At 27.8% G+C, this 21,065-nt stretch overlaps 1 protein-coding gene across 1 annotated transcript in view; it reads left to right on the top strand.

The window, feature by feature from the left end:
- LOC148312817 (UNC93-like protein) overlaps positions 1-21,065 on the top strand; it is a 96,981-nt gene that overhangs the window by 72,926 nt on the left and 2,990 nt on the right. The window contains exon 9 of the mRNA XM_088273444.1: positions 10,155-10,281. Within this exon, the coding sequence (XP_088129570.1) occupies positions 10,155-10,281 (127 nt within the window). The remainder of the gene's footprint in view (positions 1-10,154; positions 10,282-21,065) is intronic.

Below are 21,065 nucleotides of genomic sequence, written 5' to 3'. Positions count from 1 at the left end.
ATCCTCAATTTAAAATACAATTTTCCATCACAATAAATAAAACCTCATCTACAGTAAAAACTTATTTAATTTTGCATAAATTGTAATTATAAATTGATTAAATTTGATTGTTTTAGTAATAATTATTTCGGTTCATATTTAATTTATAAGGACCGCAATGGATTCTGGTATTACGAAATAATTGGTAACTAAAGCCATATTGATCATTTAATATTTAAACCTCATTACTTGAGGAAACAAGAAGATTAAGTTAATCTATTGATTACTACTACCAACATGGATGTACAGATTATCTCATGTAACTTAATGCTGCCTCTATTCACTTTGAAACTCGGGGAGGTTGTTTCTCCAACTTCTCTTTACGTAGAATATTAAACTTTTTGTAAAATTACATCGAAACAAGACTGATACCGTTATTATTTATTTATTTTGAATATAAATGTTATTTATTCATTTGGATTAACAACAGAATTAAATATAAAATAAAGCATTAACCGATTATACATATAATAACGCCAATTACAGTTAACCACAGAAATATAAAAAGATTGGTAGGTATAAAAGATCTGGTTGGTATTTATGAGAGGGTGAATGAGTATGTGTGAAGTGTGTGAGAGGGTGTATGTGTGTGAGTGTGTGTGTGAGTGTGTGTTCGAGATACTGTTACTACAACTATTTTTTGATATCTCATTAAAGATGAAGAAGAATATGGAAGTCTAGGCATTTACGGGGCTGACGACCAATGCCCATACTTCCATATTCTTCTTCATCCTTGATGAGATGTCAAAAAATAATATAAAAACATCTCCTGTAATTGGAGATAATCCATATTTTGTGAACAAGTATTTGGACACACTTAAAGTGTTGTAAATTTTTTTCAAAACAACATTTTGACATAACTGACCGTAATAAAAACCGTATAATTTATATTACAATTTCAAAAATGTAAAGACATAATCATAAGCTTCGAAGTCTTACACAATTCCGTATTAAGAAATATATTTTCTTCTTCTTCTAACCCTTATCCACAACCAATGGTGCATAGGGCACTGCATCGTATTGATACATTGTTATCTTGATCGTTACTTACATGAAGGCTAGGTGATCACTCCTGCGCTTTAGGGTAACATTAAATAAATATTACAGTATAAAATAACTAATATTTTTATTTACCCGGGACCTCCAACACGGAAGCTAAACACGCTTACCATTACACCACGGACAAAGATATATATACACCACATAAGTATTTACTTAATTTTTTTTAAATGCATAATAAAACAATACAAAATTGAATCACGAATGGTAGATACGTTTTATAAGCTTTTCTTATAATACTATTTATCAAAGTCTCTGGAATAGAAACCAAGAATCAAGTGGTTGGCGTAGGACGTCTACAACTTCGCTACCTCTAATATCATTATACATAAATAAAGTATACGAGAACCAAGAATAAAGAAGTAGAAACATGTCGAGAAAAATAAAGTCACTTGCAAGATGAGTTTTGTTGAAAAATTAGATTAACCGTGAAATAAGTTTTGTATAATACTAAAATAGACTTATTTGCACAATGCGTTTTGTAAAAAAAAAAAAAAATAACGTACAGTTCATTGTAAAATGAGTTTTGTAAAAACACACAACATTTTGAGTGTGTCCAAACACTTGTTCAGAAATCTGTGTTTCCTCCAGTTTTTTATTACATTTTAACATCTCAACATAGATGAAGAAGAATTTGTAAGTGTGGGTGTTTACGGCTTATGTTGGGTGTTTGCTTATGACTTGTCATATGCTGGTTGAGTGATCACTTTACACACGTGCAACATTTATCGTACCATCCATTTTCAATCCATCGTAGATCGCTGTTGTGATCTTATATGCAACATGTCATGAGATTTATCAATATATCTCGGAGTTCCTAAAACTTGAGTAGTGTGGTTGCCAATCATGAGTAGAATGTCGATTATTACACGTGTGATAACCACGTGTAATATAGTGATACTAATTAATATTTAAATAATAATTAATATTATTCAAATATTAATTATTTTTAAATATATATTTTTTTAATATAGTTAATTACGAAATGAGTGAGTAGAAAACTAAAATAAAATAGAATTAATGGCTAAATCAGTTTTATGGTAAATTAATTTTTTTTAATTAAATAAACAATCGTATGTTCCAATGGTTTGATAGTTTTTAGTTTGTGAGACAAAATATTCTTAAATACTCAATATAGGGAAACACTTGTTTTTATACCACTTGAGTTTTATTAAAGACTACTAGTTTCGGAAGCTAAACTTCCATCGTCAGGTTTTAATAATAACTAAAATATAAAATATAAAATGTTCTTTAAATAAGGAGAGGGGTAAATTAGGAGGAGGGGGTTAGTCAAGGGGTGGAGTTTGAAAACAAAGGAAAAATGGAAAGCAAAGATGAAGAATTTTGAAACAATATATTATTTAATAAATTATTATTAGAATTCAGGTTTTTTGGATTTCTAAATTTTCTAAATCATTCATAATTCGGCCTTTATGTGGTACAAGGTGTATTAATTTTAATTTATGAGAGTGGAATGAGTGATTTGTATCTATATTATTCATATCTTCACAGGTTTGTAGAATTGTACAAAAGGAAACATGCTGCTTCAGAATGTGGCTAAATGAATATTAATTGCCTGGACCTATAATGGGTCGCGGCATTTATCTCTCTCACGTTGAGAAAAATAATCCAGAAACGACATTAAAAGCCCAAAAAATAGACGTAAACATGAAAATTTATCGGCGGAAAATAAGTGTTGTCGGGAAATTATAACAACTTTGCTTAAGCTGATAATAATTGATGATATCAAAATATTGTACTTAAATGGTTTAACATTTTTATTCAGTTAGAAAATTAAATAATTTCTTCAAAATCATTTATTTTTTTGAGCTTTCATGACAGTATTTTAAAACTGCTATAAAAAATCACTTACCACAATAATACGTATATGGATTTAATTAAATGCTTTTCTCTTTTCTTACAAAGTTGTTAAAAAACATGTTTTTTAATTTCCTTATTCTGAAACATTTCCAGTTTATTTCGGACGGATGTTTTTTTTACACCCTTTGAAATTTGAAAACTGTGTACATACGGTTTATTTATTTATTTAAACTTCATGTACAGAAAATAAATAAGTACATGGGCGGGCTTATGGCTAAAAAGCAATATCTTCCAACCAACTTTCTTTCTCTTTTAATTTAAAAAAAAATATATATATACATATATCCGTAGTCGTTGAAGCTTGTGTAACTTTCAAAACCACGGAATATAAGAACGCTCATTAATCTGAAAACCTAAATAACTTTTTGTCAATTCAGTTTACTTCTAACTCTTATTCCAGGAGTATCTACTAGTTACTAGTACATATTTCTGCACAATCCACTTTAGTGCCGCATTTCTCCAGCATTTAACCCACTTGAATACTTACTCTGCTATTTCCAAGTGAAACCTATGAACAAGTACCTACATCCAGGTTCTACATACAGCTCGGTTAAGTACAAACTCTTTTAGTACTCATTTGTTGGCCACTATACAACATACATCGCCTCAACCCTCCTTATCCTCTGGTACTTTACATGCTATTTTCTTCCTAATTATTTTTCCATACAAATATATGTCTCCCACATATACAGGTTTGTTATATATTTTATATCAAACATACTTTATTAGATAAGCACGGTTTGTTTCACAAATATTAAGTTTAATAATTTGCCATTTTGTTTAATGAATAATTCTTTGATTATATTTTTATACAGGCAATTTTAAATTGCTCGTATACAAATTAATAAATTTATATTTTGCTCGTAATTTTTTTAAAATTTATAGATACATATATTTAATGAAATTGTTCATTTGAATACTCAAAAAACACAAAGTGTGTGTTGTGTGTGTGTGTGTGTGTGTGTGTGTGTGTGTGTGTGTGTGTGTGTGTGTGTGTGTGTGTGTGTGTGTGTGTGTGTGTGTGTGTGTGTGTGTGTGTGTGTGGGCCAGTATTCCTGTAAGTTGTAATATTTTTATTAATTAAATTAGTTTAATAACTCAGTAGTTTATGCAATTAATTTCAATGATAACCCTTAACAGTAAGGTTTGTTAAGTTGAGATATAAATAGGTAATGGAATATTAAAAGTGGAATGATCGGATAGGATAAATACTGAGTGTTTAATAATTTAAATCACACTTATGGTATTTTATGGCACTCATTGTGTATCTATTTGCTTTTCTTACAGTTGTATAAATAATAACATCTAAAAGATGGAGAAAATATTGCAGGCATAAATGTGTTAAAATCTAGGGATCAACAAAACTAACATTTTCTGTTTTTTGTTATCTACTTGCAGTCGAGAATTCCGATCTTTCCACAAAATAAACAATTATTTTGAAAAACATCAATACAACGATACACCCAATTTCTAGAAATCTACCAGGTAAGCCACGTGGTAAGGATCAAGGACAACGACGGGTCCTAAATAACAATTCCATGGGAGGGAGTAGCACTTAAAGGCCCAATCTAAAAGGCAGTTTGGTTATGTATAAAGGAATACATCGTCCTCGGATAAATGTCTACGAGTCAGCAGTGGGAATCGAAGTGAAAGTCTTTAGTGATTTGAATGATAGTGATTATACGAAACATAAAATTTCCATTTTAAATTATAAGTTTTGCTCAGTTAATACCACTTTTATAATGGTATTTGTAAAACTTTGGTATTTAATTACTACAACTTTAATTACAAATGGATAATTTTTTTCACAAAGTGGCTACCGAATAAATTTATAAAATTGTAAATTTTTCACCAAAACTTTTCTTATTGTGAATTTTTAAAGTTAATACCGCTACATTTGAAAAAGCAATCGTGACACTAACATGTGTTCTAAATATTATATATATTTTTTTAAAGTTTGATATTCATAAAATAAGTATGATGTTTATTATTAATTTAAAATATTGCAACCTTATATGTGTTCTTTATATATGTTTTCCACATTTTGAAATCTTTATGTACATTTACAAAAATATTTAAAAAAAAACGTTTGACTCATTTCTTCAATCGATATCAATGATGCATTCAATTTGACACCAGGATAAGATATTATTTTCAATAAAAGAGCTTTCTCTAACAAATGCTTCTTAAAATCCTCGTCATTATTTGTGTAATGAATTAAACATCTACTTATGATAGATTTATAGTTTGAATATGCCACTATTTTCATAATATAAAATGAAATATAATAATTAAATAAATATATAAATATAATTATTTAAAATGCTTTTATGAATTGTGTGTCGATAAAACGTTGTATCGTATATTTTAATAAATATGAATAATCACATTGAACAGGCTGTACCTTATGCCTTTCTTTATTCGTGAAAATTAATTAAAACGTACCCTTCTAGAGAGGAAGATAAATCTTTATATTATGAAAATAATAACCCATTCCTTTTCATTTGCTAGACCTTTGGAGTAAGGCTGTTTGAGGTGATCTGTTACGATCCATTATCAATTTTTCCCTCCTTTGTTCCAAAAATTTACGAAGTAACAAAATTACTGAAACCTGTACTCACGACAACATATTGTTTCCATGGCTGTTATTAATGTGAAAATAATTTCGTTCATAAGACAAAAATTATTATAATTTTCAGGGATTCAATTCGTAGCAACAACAAAAATCGGTGTGTATGTGTAATTGTTTCGCTAAAATATGATATGATACGATAGATAAAAAAATATGAATTAAGTATCAGAAAGAGAGGAAAACAATTATTGAATGAATTATTGTTTCTTGAATGTTTTTCGATGATACTTTGTGGCACATTTTAAAAGCTTTATAAAACTAAACAACTTTGTAATAACCACTTTCTTATTATAAGTACACTTTAACCAACCGATTTCGACAAGAACCTTGTTATCACCAGGGTTTATTAAATTCTAAAACATTAAAATACTCATGGTTAATTATTTGGTAAGGGAATGTAATTAAATATGAGTATTGCAATGTTTTTAATGTTTTAGAATTTAATAAACCATGATGATGACAAAGTTCTTGTCGAAACCGGTAAGTTAAAGTATACTAATAATAAATAACTGGTTTAAACAAAGTTGTGTAATTTTATAAAGAATTATTGTTTTTTTAAATAACTTGCTGTACCTGGCCACGCGTTGTTGTTACTTGGAAAAGTTTAATGTTTAAATGGAACAAAAATCAAAAAGAAGGAAAGCATTCGAATGTTAAATATCACAATACGTTGAGAAATATCAGTGAAATCGAGAAATAATTATCATGTGTTAACAGGTGATGCAGCAATGTTTAGTATTGCATGTTATGCTGTTATTTTTAACAGGTGGCGCTGCAATAGCGGTCATTAAAGCATGTCTTCAAACAAAACAGGTTTTTACCAGTCATAAGTATGCACATTTATATCACGGGTGAATACTAAAAAACGCGCGTATTACAATGCAACGTTGTGCAATGCAATTTCAAAGCAATCTGCGAATAACATAAAGAAATTTGAGATTTTAAATAATCGAGTCAACCTTTTATTCACACATAAGGAATATGTACAAAGTTATGGTTAAAGCGTCTTTCAATTATTATTTTTCAATTTAAATTGTCTTTTGTATTAATACCGTAATATTGCGGAAGAAATTTCCAACAGGATAATGCGGTAATACTGTATGTGGTAGTTTATTACCAAGTCTTACATGCATGCATTTTCCTCGGCTACAAAGGAACCTTATTTACTCGGTTTGTTAAATACTCTGAAGCATAAACTATTCCCTCTTACTTAAGCAGCCGCGCTGTAAGGCCTACTAAATGAAAATCTCAATTTACTGGCACGACTACAGAGTCTGTTGCTGATAATACAAATCCTTAGTAACGAGTGATTCTATGTAGATGTAGTATTTTATGTGAAATTGCCCCTAGAAAAATTATAACTTTCTATTTATCATAGATATATTCGTTTTACAAAATAAACATGCTTTTTTTTATAAATTTATTTTATCCACTGACACTTCGTGATGGAATTGCATTTTTAATTTATTATTTGATTAAAACCAATATTTTTAGCTTTTCCACTTTTTTTTATTTGACCAGCGACCGGGTTTCGTCGTTACCGACATCATCAGACTGGTGAGAGGCTATACAAATTGTTATGTTATATATAAAATGTTATAAATTGTTATGAATTGTTATAAATTGTTATAAATTTTTATAAATTGTTATAAATTTTAATGTTATAAATTGTTATGTTATATACAAAAAAAAAAACCTTAATAAAAAATATTTTTAATATCATACAATACTTAAATTCACTCAAATTAAATTAATTTCTCAATAAAATTATATCAAATCATGGTTATCAGCTCCTGCCTTCTTTTATATATAACATAACAATTTGTATAGCCTCTCACCAGTCTGATGATGTCGGTAACGACGAAACCCGGTCGCTGGTCAAATAAAAAAAAGTGGAAAAGCTAAAAATATTGGTTTTAATCTAATAATAAAATAAACATACTTTTTAAAGACATCATGAATGATAGTTCAAAAGGCTAATTAGTTAAATGTGTTTGTTTAATTATTTAAATCTTACTTGGTTTTACCACTATTTTCTAAAATTGAATGTGAAACAATTTTCGATGCATTCAGCATCAGCCTGTCGATTTGTTTCTTTATTTTTTGAACATCCAACAAAATCATATGCTTGTAATATCGATAAATTATCCGTAGCTAAATCCTGTGCCTCATATAAATTTTAACAAAAATTTTACAAACATCCGGTCAAATAAAAGTATTTGGTATTTTCTGAGAAAATTTCATTTAAAAACGAATAGATATACCACAGAGTAACTGCCGAATTACTTCATTTTCATCTATTTTGAGATGTCAGTATTAATAAAGGCTTTTATATAAAATTTTTTTTTTTATATTTTAACAAAATTTGTGACGTAATTTTGAACCATTTTCCCATATCCAAGATACATACTAGGGTTATTTATAAATACGATACTTTCATGTCTCCGACAAGACGCGTAAATAATTTGGTCATAAACATAATATTTTATATTACAAGACGTACCTATATGCCTGCGTGACACCCACACAAAAACAAAAAATCTATAAATTTAAACAAAATTTAATGTACATATTTTGAGTCGGAGCAACATATTTTTCTGTTTATTTCATCTAAAATGTGTGTTGAAATATATTTTAATACATCGTCAATTTTCACGCTTTTCAGTTCAAGACATATTACATTTATCATAAAATACATGAAGCGTTTAGAAAACATTCAAAGGGTTATCAAAAAAGCTGTACAAAATAACTTTTATTCAGGTATGATAGGAAAGTTGAGTACCAAAGTTTTTCTAGTCGAAAAAGATATCACAGGACTATGTAGCTGTGACGAAGAAATACAAAAGAAATCTGCTCAAACTTTCATACATTTTTTCAGGCGTCTTGAAATATATATTATTACTTTGCAACATATTTTTATTTTTTATTTTTTATTTTATTCTTTAACCATGCGGTAAAGTGTGCAAGCCTCTCAAGTTCATACAGTGTATACGAGTTCATTTAATAAAACACAAATTAAAATTCAATTATTAAATTAATAATATTAATAATTATTTTGATAGTGTGAGCCCTGATCGTCTTCAGTCTGTGTCATAAATAAGAATCAAGTATATATATAATATTAATAAAATAAAAATATTCACACAAATGTTTATGAATGATGTTTCATATGTGATAATATGATATATGGCAAAACGATGTATGATAGATGTTCGATTGGTGAAATAAAGAAAGAATACAAAACTGAGATAAGTAATTAATAAAACCCTTATCAGCACCCCAATGGTGCATAGGGCACTGCTTTATATAAACGCGGTGTTATCTTGATCGTTTACACATGAAGGAAAGGTGATCAGCCCTCCGCTTCAGGACCAGTCCAAGGTAATATTGAATAAATATTACAGTGAAAAAAATCACATATATTTATTTGCCCCCCCTAGGAATCGAACCCGGGACCTCCAGAACGGTAGCCGAGCGTGCTGACCATTACACTATGGAGGCTGAGATAAGAATAATCGATCAAATTAATGAAGGAGAGTAAAATAAATTTTTGACGTAAATGTAGTTGGACATAGACGCAGAGGAAGACCAAGATAAACTTGGTATGATATAGTATTTCGAATACTTAAAAATGATCAAGGCTGGAGTCAGAATAACTGGCGGGTATATTTGAGGAGTTGCATGAATGTAATGTTTGCAAAGAAATAGTGATGTAGTGTCATTCCCTCTGCCTAACCCTGATCTTACCAACGTGATAGTCAGTTCATTTGATATAATTTAGATCGTAACTATTATTTTAATGTTTTTTAGTGCGTGTTCGTTACTATATAGTAAGTATTTTAAGAAATGCAGATAGCGTCAGAAGAAGAGAATATCCTTTATGTGCATAATTTTGTCAATTTTGGGAAATAAATATTGGTTCGAAGAGACATTGTTAATTATTCAATACGTCAGCTTCCTGTCTTCTTTCACTTTTCCAGAATTTCACATCTGGCAACATTTGAAAGGTGTTACGATATATTTGGTAGTACTAGTACTACACGAATAATATGTTGTACTCCAATGCAGCGTACATAATCTTAACACATAACCATTTTAATATTATTTTAATTAATATTTAATAAGTGAAAACGGTGGAAAAAAAAGTGAAGACTTCAAAAAAAGTCAAACTCACCAATTTTTGAATTTTCCTAGTATAATTTACTTAATAATTTCATGAATGTTTTCCGCCGATACTTTGTGGAACATTTTATAAACTTTATAAAATGAAATAACTTTGTCATAACCACTTTTTATTTTTCTGATTATTTCATCTGAAATGTGTGTTAAAATATGTTTTGATACATCGTCAATTTTAAAAAGTGGTTATAACAAAGTTATAAATAAATTTAACAAAGTTATAACAGTTAGAGTCTGAAATATATTTTAATACATCGTCAATTCCAAAGAGTGATTAAAAGAAAGTTATTTCATTTTATAAAGTTTATTTAATAATTATTTGAGATGTTGATTTTTTTTTATTGTAATAATTATTTGATTCCAGATCTTGCATCTCGGCCTTATCGGTGCTCTTTTGGTATGGCGTCCGAACCCTGATCAATACTTGGGTTTCTTTATAATAGCCGGAGTCTGGGGATTGGCAGATTCCATATGGCTTATACTAATTAACTGTAAGTATTTACATTATCTTAAATTAAAATACACATGTTTATTCAGGTTCAATCTTTTTAATAATTATGACTCATAATAATGTGAACACTTTTATTATGTCTTGAACGCTTTTCGCAGATACTTTGGCACATTTTATAAACTTTATAAAATAAAACAACTTTGTTTTAACCACTTTTTATTGGTACACTTTTTCCAACCGGTTTCAAGAAGAACCTTGTCATCATCAAGGTTTTTGTACTAATTCTAAAACATTGAAATACTCATAGTTAGGTTAGGTTAGGTTAGGTTAGGTTTTTTGCAGATACTTTGTGGTACATTTTATAAACTTTATAAAATAAAACAACTTTGTTTCAACCACTTTTTATTGGTACACTTTTTCCAACCGGTTTCAACAAGAACCTTTTCATCATCAGGGTTTATGCACTAATTCTAAAACATTGAAATACTCATAGTTAGGTTATATACAATTACCCTTCCCTTACGATACTAAAAACTTCCACTTTCTTCGTACACCATATGAAAATGTGATTTAAAAATTTTGAATTGAAAAACTCCTTCATGTTACTTTTATTGAGCATTGCGCAGCGAGTACGTCCACTCCGGACAACAACAAGTGGTTAAAACAAAGTTGTTTTATTTTATAAACATTTGTTTTGTATTGTTTTAAATTCATTATGATGAAAATATGTGGAAGGCATAAAGCTTCGAATAAATGTCTTACGTCCGACTGAAAATATACAAGTGACAGTGGAATAAGTTTCTATCCTTATAGGGTCGTTTGAACATAATGGGTTTATGGTGTTAGTATAATCAAGCAGTAAAATAAAACAATGTATAAGAATTTTAAGTATGAACGATAGAACAATATTGTTAATTATTACTATTTTATAAATTGATGATAGCAAGGAACGCATAGAAAGCATTGATTGGCAGACAGAGCCTCATCATAATATTTTTCGAGATCTCTATCTTTAAGTGTTTAACTCTGGTATATATATATAAATATATATATATATATTTATATATATATATATATATATATATATATATATATATATATATATATATATATATATATATATATATGTATATATATATATATATATATATATATATATATATATATATATATATATATATATATATATATATGTATATATATATATATATATATATATATATATATATATATATATATATATATATATATATATACATATATATATATATATATATATATATATATATATATATATATATATATATATATATATATATATATATATATATATATATATATATATATATATATATATATATATATATATATATATATATATATATATATATATATATATATATAAATATATATTTATATATATTTTTTTTTTAAATGTCTTTAAAAAATCTAGTATGGAAATTATAAAGGTACACACACAGGTTAGATACAGAACCATTTTTTTTTGCATACGATTAGGTTTATTTTTATTGAGGGAGTATAATATGGAATTGTAACATTTTTTGTATGTTAATAAATGATTATAAATTACATGTGTCGGTAAAATAAAATGTGTTTCTTTGTTTCATTATGACAAAACATTGCAATGAATATGAGCAAAGATGTACTGAAAAATTTAAAATTATATTAGAAATAAATATGTAGATCTTATACGCGTGAATGGAAATTATCAAAACTCTCTGGTTCTACGTTACATCCTTAAGAAACCTTACAAGCTTTGATCAATCAAGTCTTAAAGAAATTTTCTTTTATGTGGTTTTTGTGACGAATGAAAACATTTGTACTTCAAACAGGTCATATAAAATTGAAATATAGTGGTCTAAAATTTGCTTTATTATTTAAAAATTAAAATGTCGTTTCCCAATGTTCATGTCAAATCAACAAATAATGTATGTAAAATTGTAAACATGTAAGTACTTTTTTTTTAACAATTTGGCGGCACTTTTAATTAAGCCATTTTTAAGAACTCATGCGAGAGTTTAATGTGTGAGAGGGTTAAAAAAATAATAAAAACATGTCGTATAAAATAGCACGCTTTACTGTTATTTGGGTCAGATAATAAAGCACGATAAAGGAGTGTTTCTCCCATGCTAACTGGCAGAAGCTGTAACCAGCAGTTTCCGCATCATCCCAAAGCTATTCGACGTTTTGCTATGTAGTTTAGCACTGTATCCGCCGAACTCAAAGCACGTAAAAAATGTGTTTTGCTTTTGATAAACGTCTTTTGACACACAGCCTAACGGATGATTTATAGAGCAGGTTTAAATTGTCACCCACGGACATATTTCCTATGGATGTGTGCAAACTTCGACCCCTACGAGTACCTTTAGGGAGAGTGAAAGATATTGAAATTAATGGCATGATTCCTGGGAAACCCTTTTAAGAAATATTTCCATCCTTCCATTACGCACTACTAACATCGTTTTTCATTTGTTCTTACAACATATATATGGTACCTACCTTCGAAAATACGTTTTGGGTTCTCTTTCACTAAATACAATATCACATTGTTCTCGTTAAACTACAGATAAAACGTTTTATCACATTCAAATGTACCAATTTTGAATTTACGGTGAACGATTTTGATGTAATGCAATAAAATAAATTTCGTTTGTCAAAGGCTCGCTTGAATTCATTTTATCTGGTCATATATACATATATATATATATATAATTATATATATATATATATATATATATATATATATATATATATATATATATATATATATATATATATATATATATATATATATATATATATATATATATATATATATATATATATATATATATATATATATATATATTTATATATATATATATATATATAAATAAATATATATATATATATATATATATATATATATATATATATATATATATATATATATATATATATATATATATATATATATATATATATATATATATATATATATATATATATATATATATATATATATATATATATATATATATAAATATTTATATATATATATATTTATATATATATGTATATATAATATATATATATATATATATATATATATATATATATATATATATATATATATATATATATATATATATATATATATATATATATATATTTACCATGTTGGTATATTTACACATTTATATAAATGAACTCGTATATACTAACAAACCATCACGCCGCTTCCCAGAGGGGTAAGTAGAAAGAAAGGAACGCCATATCAATATTTCGCAAACAATATTGTCTCTTCCACATTCGTGCATCTCCTCATACATACCCGCAATTATTCCGACTCCTGGACCTGACCACTTTCAAATATTTGAATAATAATAAGAATTATAAATTTAGATAACTTATATAGTGCTATTTTCGTAAAATACTACCTCAAGGGCGCTTCAAATAAATACTCGATAATGACAAGTTTTCCTCGGTTTTACCTTACTTCTATTACTGTTTTCATTATTGTTACCTATTTTTATATCTCCTGCGTGTCTTTGCATATATAAATAGACGCATTTGGATTTTCAAACAATGTAAGACAGCTGATGTTTGAAAGGGGTTTTAAACTTATAATCTCGAATTCAATAAGTGGTACGTGAAAACATGAGCTAAGTTATGAAAATGAAAATATTATTTCGAAATAAAGCATTGAATTTCCTGTTTGCATCCGTTCAAAGAAAGAGAAAAGTGATATCGTCGTTCATTTTTAATGCATATTTATTTACAAATGCAAACTGTTGTAGCGATTTGTCTTGGATACCAAGTCTCGGTAAACCCATTAGTAGAGACAAACGGTGAACCCTTACGACACAAGCGATGCAATCCTCTCTAGTTACCAAACAACTTCCTGACACCCTTGTAAAAAGAGTCAAATCCATTACATTTGCGATTACATTTACCGCACGTGATATCTCGATCCTTTTAAGCATTGTTTATCAAATTATGGGGTACTTTTATATATTTTTGGACCAAGTTGTAAGGAAGTTCCAACTGATTTATACATCTAGCTGTGCTTGAGATAATAAAGTAATATTATACTCTTGCATTTTGCATACTATTTCACAGTTCATGCTTCACAACATAACACACAGAAAATAAAGGGGTAACAATTTCCATAACGATCAATTTATAGAATTGTTTTCGCAAACTCGTAGACTCACAAACTTTTGGGAAAATATTGTTAAAGTATGTTTTCAAGCGAATCGTGGATCAAAAATAATTTAGAAATTACAAAAATTAGTTTTCCCGTAGTATTAAATGCTGATTGGAGTCGAGTCATTTTTTTACATCCTTCTGCTCTTAAATGTGCTGGGTATCTTACATCTAAATCATTTATAGAACAGAAATTCATTTAGAAAAATTGCACATTCTGTTACTATTTATGTAAGTTTAAAAACAAAAATATAATTCACAATATTAAAATCGATACTTAATCATTCTAGACGTAAACACAGAAAAAAAATCTCTTCGAGGAAAGCAGTCATATAAGTTGTATTTAAAAATCTTGCCGAAGAAGCTGGCGATACCTTTAACCTTTTTTCTGAATCCAATTCTAAACGGGGTTAGTTAGAGGTAAATATTTACAACAAATATATTGAATCTTACCCTGAGCTGACATTTAAAAATTGTTAACACTTAATACTAATAAATAAAAAGAAATCCAATTATAGGTCTACAAATATAATATAATCCTCGATTTACAATACTTTTGTTCTTTAAATATAAAAATAAAAGTCTTGTTTAATATATCATTACTTTGATTAAAGAAAACACTTCGTTTTTCACCACTTGAGTTTTATTATAGACCACATGTTTCAGAAGTTAAACTTCCATCATTCAGGTCTGTAAAATAACTAAAATATAAAAAATATATATTTATTTATATTTTATATTTTAGTTATTATACAGACCTGAATGATGGAAGTTTAACTTCTGAAACATGTAGTCTATAATAAAACTCAAGTGGTAAAAAACGAAGTGTTTTCTTTAATCATTGTAACATGTCTTACCACAAAGTTAATGCCGAAACAATAAATAAAATAACATTACTTTTTTGAGTTTAGTAATAATATGTATAAACACGGCTAGTTTGTATTTTTACTTGTTGATGACGAAATTTGTAGTTCTCAAAACAAACTGTGTTGCAAAATTAAATCAATAAAATCAAAAGTCGGACATATTGAAGTGCTTAATTTTATAATTTTAATCATCATGATTTCCACAAAACTAATGCCAAATCAATAAATAATACTTAAAACATTTTGAGTGTGTCCAAATACTTGTTCACAAAATCTGGATTATCTCCAATTACAGGAGTTATTTTCAAATTATTTTTTGACATCTCATCAAAGATGAAAAAGAATATGGAAGTCTGGGTATTTACGGGGCTGACGACCAATAGATGTCTCTAGTGAAGTTCTAGTGAATCCAGAATTATGTTTCAAAATTGGTTCATACATATAGAACTTCCAAGAATTTGGGTAGTGTTATTGTCAATAATGGGTAGAATTGGTGAATGTTACACGTGTGTAAAGTGATCACTTAAACCAGCCAATGACGGTCGTCAGCCCCATAAATGCCCAGACTTCCGTATTCTTCTTCATCTTTGATAAGATGTTAAAAAATAATAAATAATACCATCGGGTGAAATAAAAAAGTAAATCTTAAAACATAAATTATTTCACTCCTTTTGGTATTCCATGAACGCTTTGGTATCCTTTAAGGAAAGGATATATCATACGTTTTCAGGTTTCTCTCAAATGATACCTTTTGGGCAAAAGATCTTGTGGGTATTAAATTTTCAAAGAAAGGAATGACAAATGGCGAATATGTTACGTACTAGATTTTCGATTTTAGATTGTAAAATTGTTTGCATTGTGGCGACTTGAGTTAAATTCAATGTGTCAAAGGGATAAATAAAGAAATTCCCAGAAGGCCGAGTCTAAGATGTGGTAAAGTGTTAAAATAATTAAAGATAGCCGAGAAATAGTTTAAGGATAGAAGGTACTAGAAATATTGAATACTGAATGATACTAAAGGAGTATCTGAAAGTATTTAAATCTAGATTAGAAAATACCCTTGCAAATTAAATTCCCGACATTTAAGAGGTCCCTAGTGGATAAGTATTATTTTTCTTCTTACTTTGCCGCTCCACGCTGAAGGTTGGAAATCAACATGGCAATTTTTATCTTGTCTTCAGTCGCTCTAAGTGGGACTAATCTCTAAAGTGCTTAAGCCAGGATATACGTCTTCTTCTTATATAGCCTTTACCTTCAACTTTGCCTTTTAATACTATATATTTAAATAACTACTAATTTATACTATTATATCACATAAAAAAAATCATAATAGTCATGCCTTTTTTATATTGTCTATAACTTTTCTCTTTTTCCCATTTGTCGCAAAAAATATTTTCGGGTTATTATCATCAATTATGCCAATGTTTTGTTATGAACATTTTTATGAATATTTGTGTGATGGGGTATTTCATTTGGATGCTCAAAAAATGGGCAGAATTGTGAATCGCTTAAGCCAACTTGTGACTTACATACATGTCATCGACTAGCTAAGGTGACATGTCACCTAGATATATTACCCCTGTAAATTACAAAAAAAAAACTTCCCTTGAATTGATTTCTCTGTACAACAACTATATACATATGAATGCCAAACTTCAGAAGAATATGGTAAAATAATTTTTAAAATATATTTTTTAAATGTGTATATTTTAAATATTTTGGGTAATCTCCATAAAATAGATTTTAACATTGTGCTGAATCTGCTAGAATCAAAAAATACATTGTAAATTCAATAACGATATAAATTGTAGCAAAATGAAGGTGGTAAGTTTTTTATTTTATATTTAATAATAAATCGCTTCATAGCAAAGTTCTCCCAAACATCCACCTTTTCAAAACATTGATTTCACCATTTTTCAACAGCACTGGATGAAATATAGTTTTTGGAACTCCCGAAGTATTATTTCTCGATACAATGATTTTTAATTACTAATCCCTTCCACTGCACGCGGTGTTGGGTTTGTGCTTGGAGATTTATAGCTTTCTAGTCCCATAACTCCGAGCAGCAGAACTTCGTCGAGTGCACTCAAAACAGTGAAACGAGGAACATTAACATCTTTGAAATTCATGGCCGTCCTCTGTACCCTGAAAACTAATTATGAACTTTTGCTAATTAGCTAAGTAACCAATAAAACATTTACATTCAACTAAAGCTTCTGAATAAGTAATTAGTTTTTTTTGTGAAAAAAAAAAACAGTTTTTTAATCTGAACATAGATGGGGAGGAATATGGATATCTAAGTATTTATAGGGCTCAAAAACTGTCATAGGCTGGTTACGTGACTTAACACACTGCAACATTCACCATTCTACCTATGATTGACTACCACATTGCTCTAATTTACGGAACTCCTACGTATATGACACTGCACATGTTAGTTCACTAAAACAATCTAGTGATGGATTGCGAAAGCTTTTATTTAGCAGTAACCTTTTTATTTGGATGTATGTTAGATCCTTACTAATTTATTTTACACTCTGGGATAAGCCTGAAAACATAAATCGATTTTCTTATTTAACCAGATTATTATGTTTTCAGTCGTCAATTCAGGCCATCTATAATATTATATGATGAGATTTCAAAAATGTAATAATAACTCCCATGTGGAGAAACTCAGACTTGCGATCAAGTGTTTGGACACACTTAATATGTTGTGAATAATCTTTAATCCTTGAACTCGAGCCCATCACTTTATCTAACTCTGAGTACTCTCGGCATTGCTGCGTTTCCTCTTTCCCTACAAACATACTATTTTTCTTCTGATTTAGCAATCATATCCTTCACCCGAGTTTGTTCATATACGTCATCTGCATCATACGAAATATAATACATTTCACTCCTGAATTCCAAAATCTGTATTTCCTGGACAAATCAGTTTACTTTTATGTAATTGAGAATCAAGTTAAGACTATCTATTGGTTGTAATTATCTGTGCAGAATTTTGTTGAGGACGGTTATCAAAAATTATATTTTTCTTAAGTATGTAAATTTAAAAAAATAGTAATAATAAAACATTCTGATTAAGTGTTCACCGCTCACAGGTACATTTTTCACAGTTTTTTCTAACCTTACGTCCAATTTCTAACTGGGAAAAATTATGTAAGAAATCTTTTGAATAATTACAGATTAGTTTTACTTTGTATATTAAAAAACAAAAGAGTATAATGTAAACATCGAATTAAATTTATGTATTAATTATAAATCAAACACAGATTTTTTGAGTCTACTAAGTAGTAAACTTAGAAGACTCATAAAGAATCTGTGTTTGATTTATAATTAATACATAAATTAAAATGGAGTTTTACAAATTAAACGCCAAATCAATAAATAATCTAATTAAATATTAAATTAGTAGAGTAGGTTTTGAAACGCCCACTGTACATAATTTATTCCATTTTTTCGTTCAACTTCAACCTTTGCGAAAAGTATAAAGAACTTTAAACTTATTTCTCAATAGAACGGTAAAAACATTGATTTTTTAATGTTTACTTTTGGAGTTTGGGGCTTTCTATTGAACTTTTAAGTTGAATAAAACACCGCTCTGATTGGAACTTTCTTTGTTTATTTAAATATTCATTTTTACCTGGAATAACTGACTTTAATTGAATTTATAATGTAAAAGCTATGCTTATGTTAAATTAATAAACGTTTTTAATCATTAAAATGTGTAGAAAAATAACTTTTATTTACTTTAGACATTCCGTAGCTTATTTATAAAATTACATATTGACTTGTGGCTTGGAAGAATTTAACAATGTTTCAAAGATTGTTATTTTACCGTGTTTAGTGCTTAAAATTTAATAAAATGTGTACCAAATTATTTAATTATTTATTATTTATTATTATTTATTATTATTATTTATTATTTTATTTGATTTCGATAGAAAATAATAGTCTCAGCAATATTAACATTAATATTATATGTAGTACATTTGTAAAAATTAACATTTGTGAGTTGTGGTCTTGTTTCTCATGGAAATATTGATTTTTAACTTTTAGTAGAAATGATAAAAAAATGGTAATGTATGAAAGTCTTTAAATTTAGCTTTAAATATCAGAAATTCAATTACAAAAAAATAAAAATAGTAAAAGTATTTACAAAATGATGATAATTAAATCTAATTTTTATTTAAATCACTAACATTGTGATTTTTCATTTTATAATTAAAATATTACTTTGTTTTAAAATCACTATAAATTTATAGTGATTTTAAAACAAAGTTACATTTTAATTCTAATTAAATCTCTTCTATTATTTATCGATGTTTCCATTGAAGGATAGTAAGAATGTAGATCACAACTCTTGAATGTAAATTTTCACAATTAAACAAATATTTGATGTTTATTTCTAAATATTCTAATACATCTAAACGCGTATTACATTAGATTGAATATAAATTAAAAAAGATGTGTGCACTCATATGCAGATCCAATACAATTATTAGTTTCGTATTTTTTGTTAATAAAATGAACTAAACTCTATTCATTCTAATATCGTACGTTGTAATGATTATTAAACTGTTTTATTATTTATACAATTTAGAATCTAAGTTACCACCATTTTCATTTTGTCAAAGCTAAAACGTTTATATCTGTCAATTGTCATCTAGACAGATAGGAAATTAATCTTTAAGAACTTCGCAATTTCAAAACTTATAAATATCGTGCAAATGTCTTACAGACAGCCAAAGAAAACTCCAACCCATTTTTGTTAATAAACCATTTGTCATCCAACTATTAAATTACTTTATAATAATTTTTCGTATTTAATTTCATGCGATAGGAACTGGCAGTATACTTTTTTGTCTTTAAACGTGAAATATCTCTGTGAAATATTGCAATGCAGTAGTAGCTCAGCTGAAAATATTGCTGCAGTAGAAAAAGTATGACACAAGATACATCACTGGTGACAAACGAGGCTAGAAAAACATAGTGGCGGTTCTAAAAAGGTGGTGCAAGAACTTTGGATTCCCCTTTATATATAAAATCATTTGAAATGCTTCGATAATCAAGTAATTACCGGTCGATTATGAAATATTTTGATTATTTTCAACACCATGAAAAACTTTTTTTTTGCAACATTTTGAGTGTGTCCAAATACTTATTCACAAAATCTGGATTATCTCCAATTATATGAGTTATTTTCATATTATTTTTTGACTTCGTATCAAAGATGAAGAAGAATATGGAAGTCTGGGCATTTACGGGGCTGAGGACCGTCATAGGCTGGTTTAAGTGATCACTTTCACACGTGTAATATTCAACAATTCTTTGTAATGGTGAATTTTACATGTGTGTAAAGTGATCACTTAAACCAGCCTATGATAATCCTCAGCCCCGTAAATGCCCAGACTTCCATATTCTTCTTCATCTTTGATGAGATGTCAAAAAATAATATAATTAAAAACATTGAAAACGTAACTCAGTTATGTAACTATTTAATCTATCATTGCTATCATTGTACCTTAAATTTTGATTGCGGTGTGCTTAAAATAACTAAACTATATCATCCTTTTTTTCTTAAACGAACAATTTTTTTTTTCTTAAACGAACTAAAGTATTAAATACTCCTAATTATTATTTTTTATCGTTGGAAATTTCGTTAAGCTTAACAATACTGGTCTGATTTTATATTGATTTTAAGCGCACAGAATAAAAAGCAACAAATTTACAAAATTAATCATAAATC

This window comes from Brachycentrus maculatus, unplaced genomic scaffold, assembly GCF_059751285.1.
Source record: "Brachycentrus maculatus isolate JH-2025_06_01 unplaced genomic scaffold, ASM5975128v1 h1tg000032l, whole genome shotgun sequence".
Lineage (NCBI taxonomy): Eukaryota > Metazoa > Arthropoda > Insecta > Trichoptera > Brachycentridae > Brachycentrus > Brachycentrus maculatus.
Note: the sequence above shows the minus strand (reverse complement) of the source record. Positions and strands in the feature narration are given on the sequence as shown.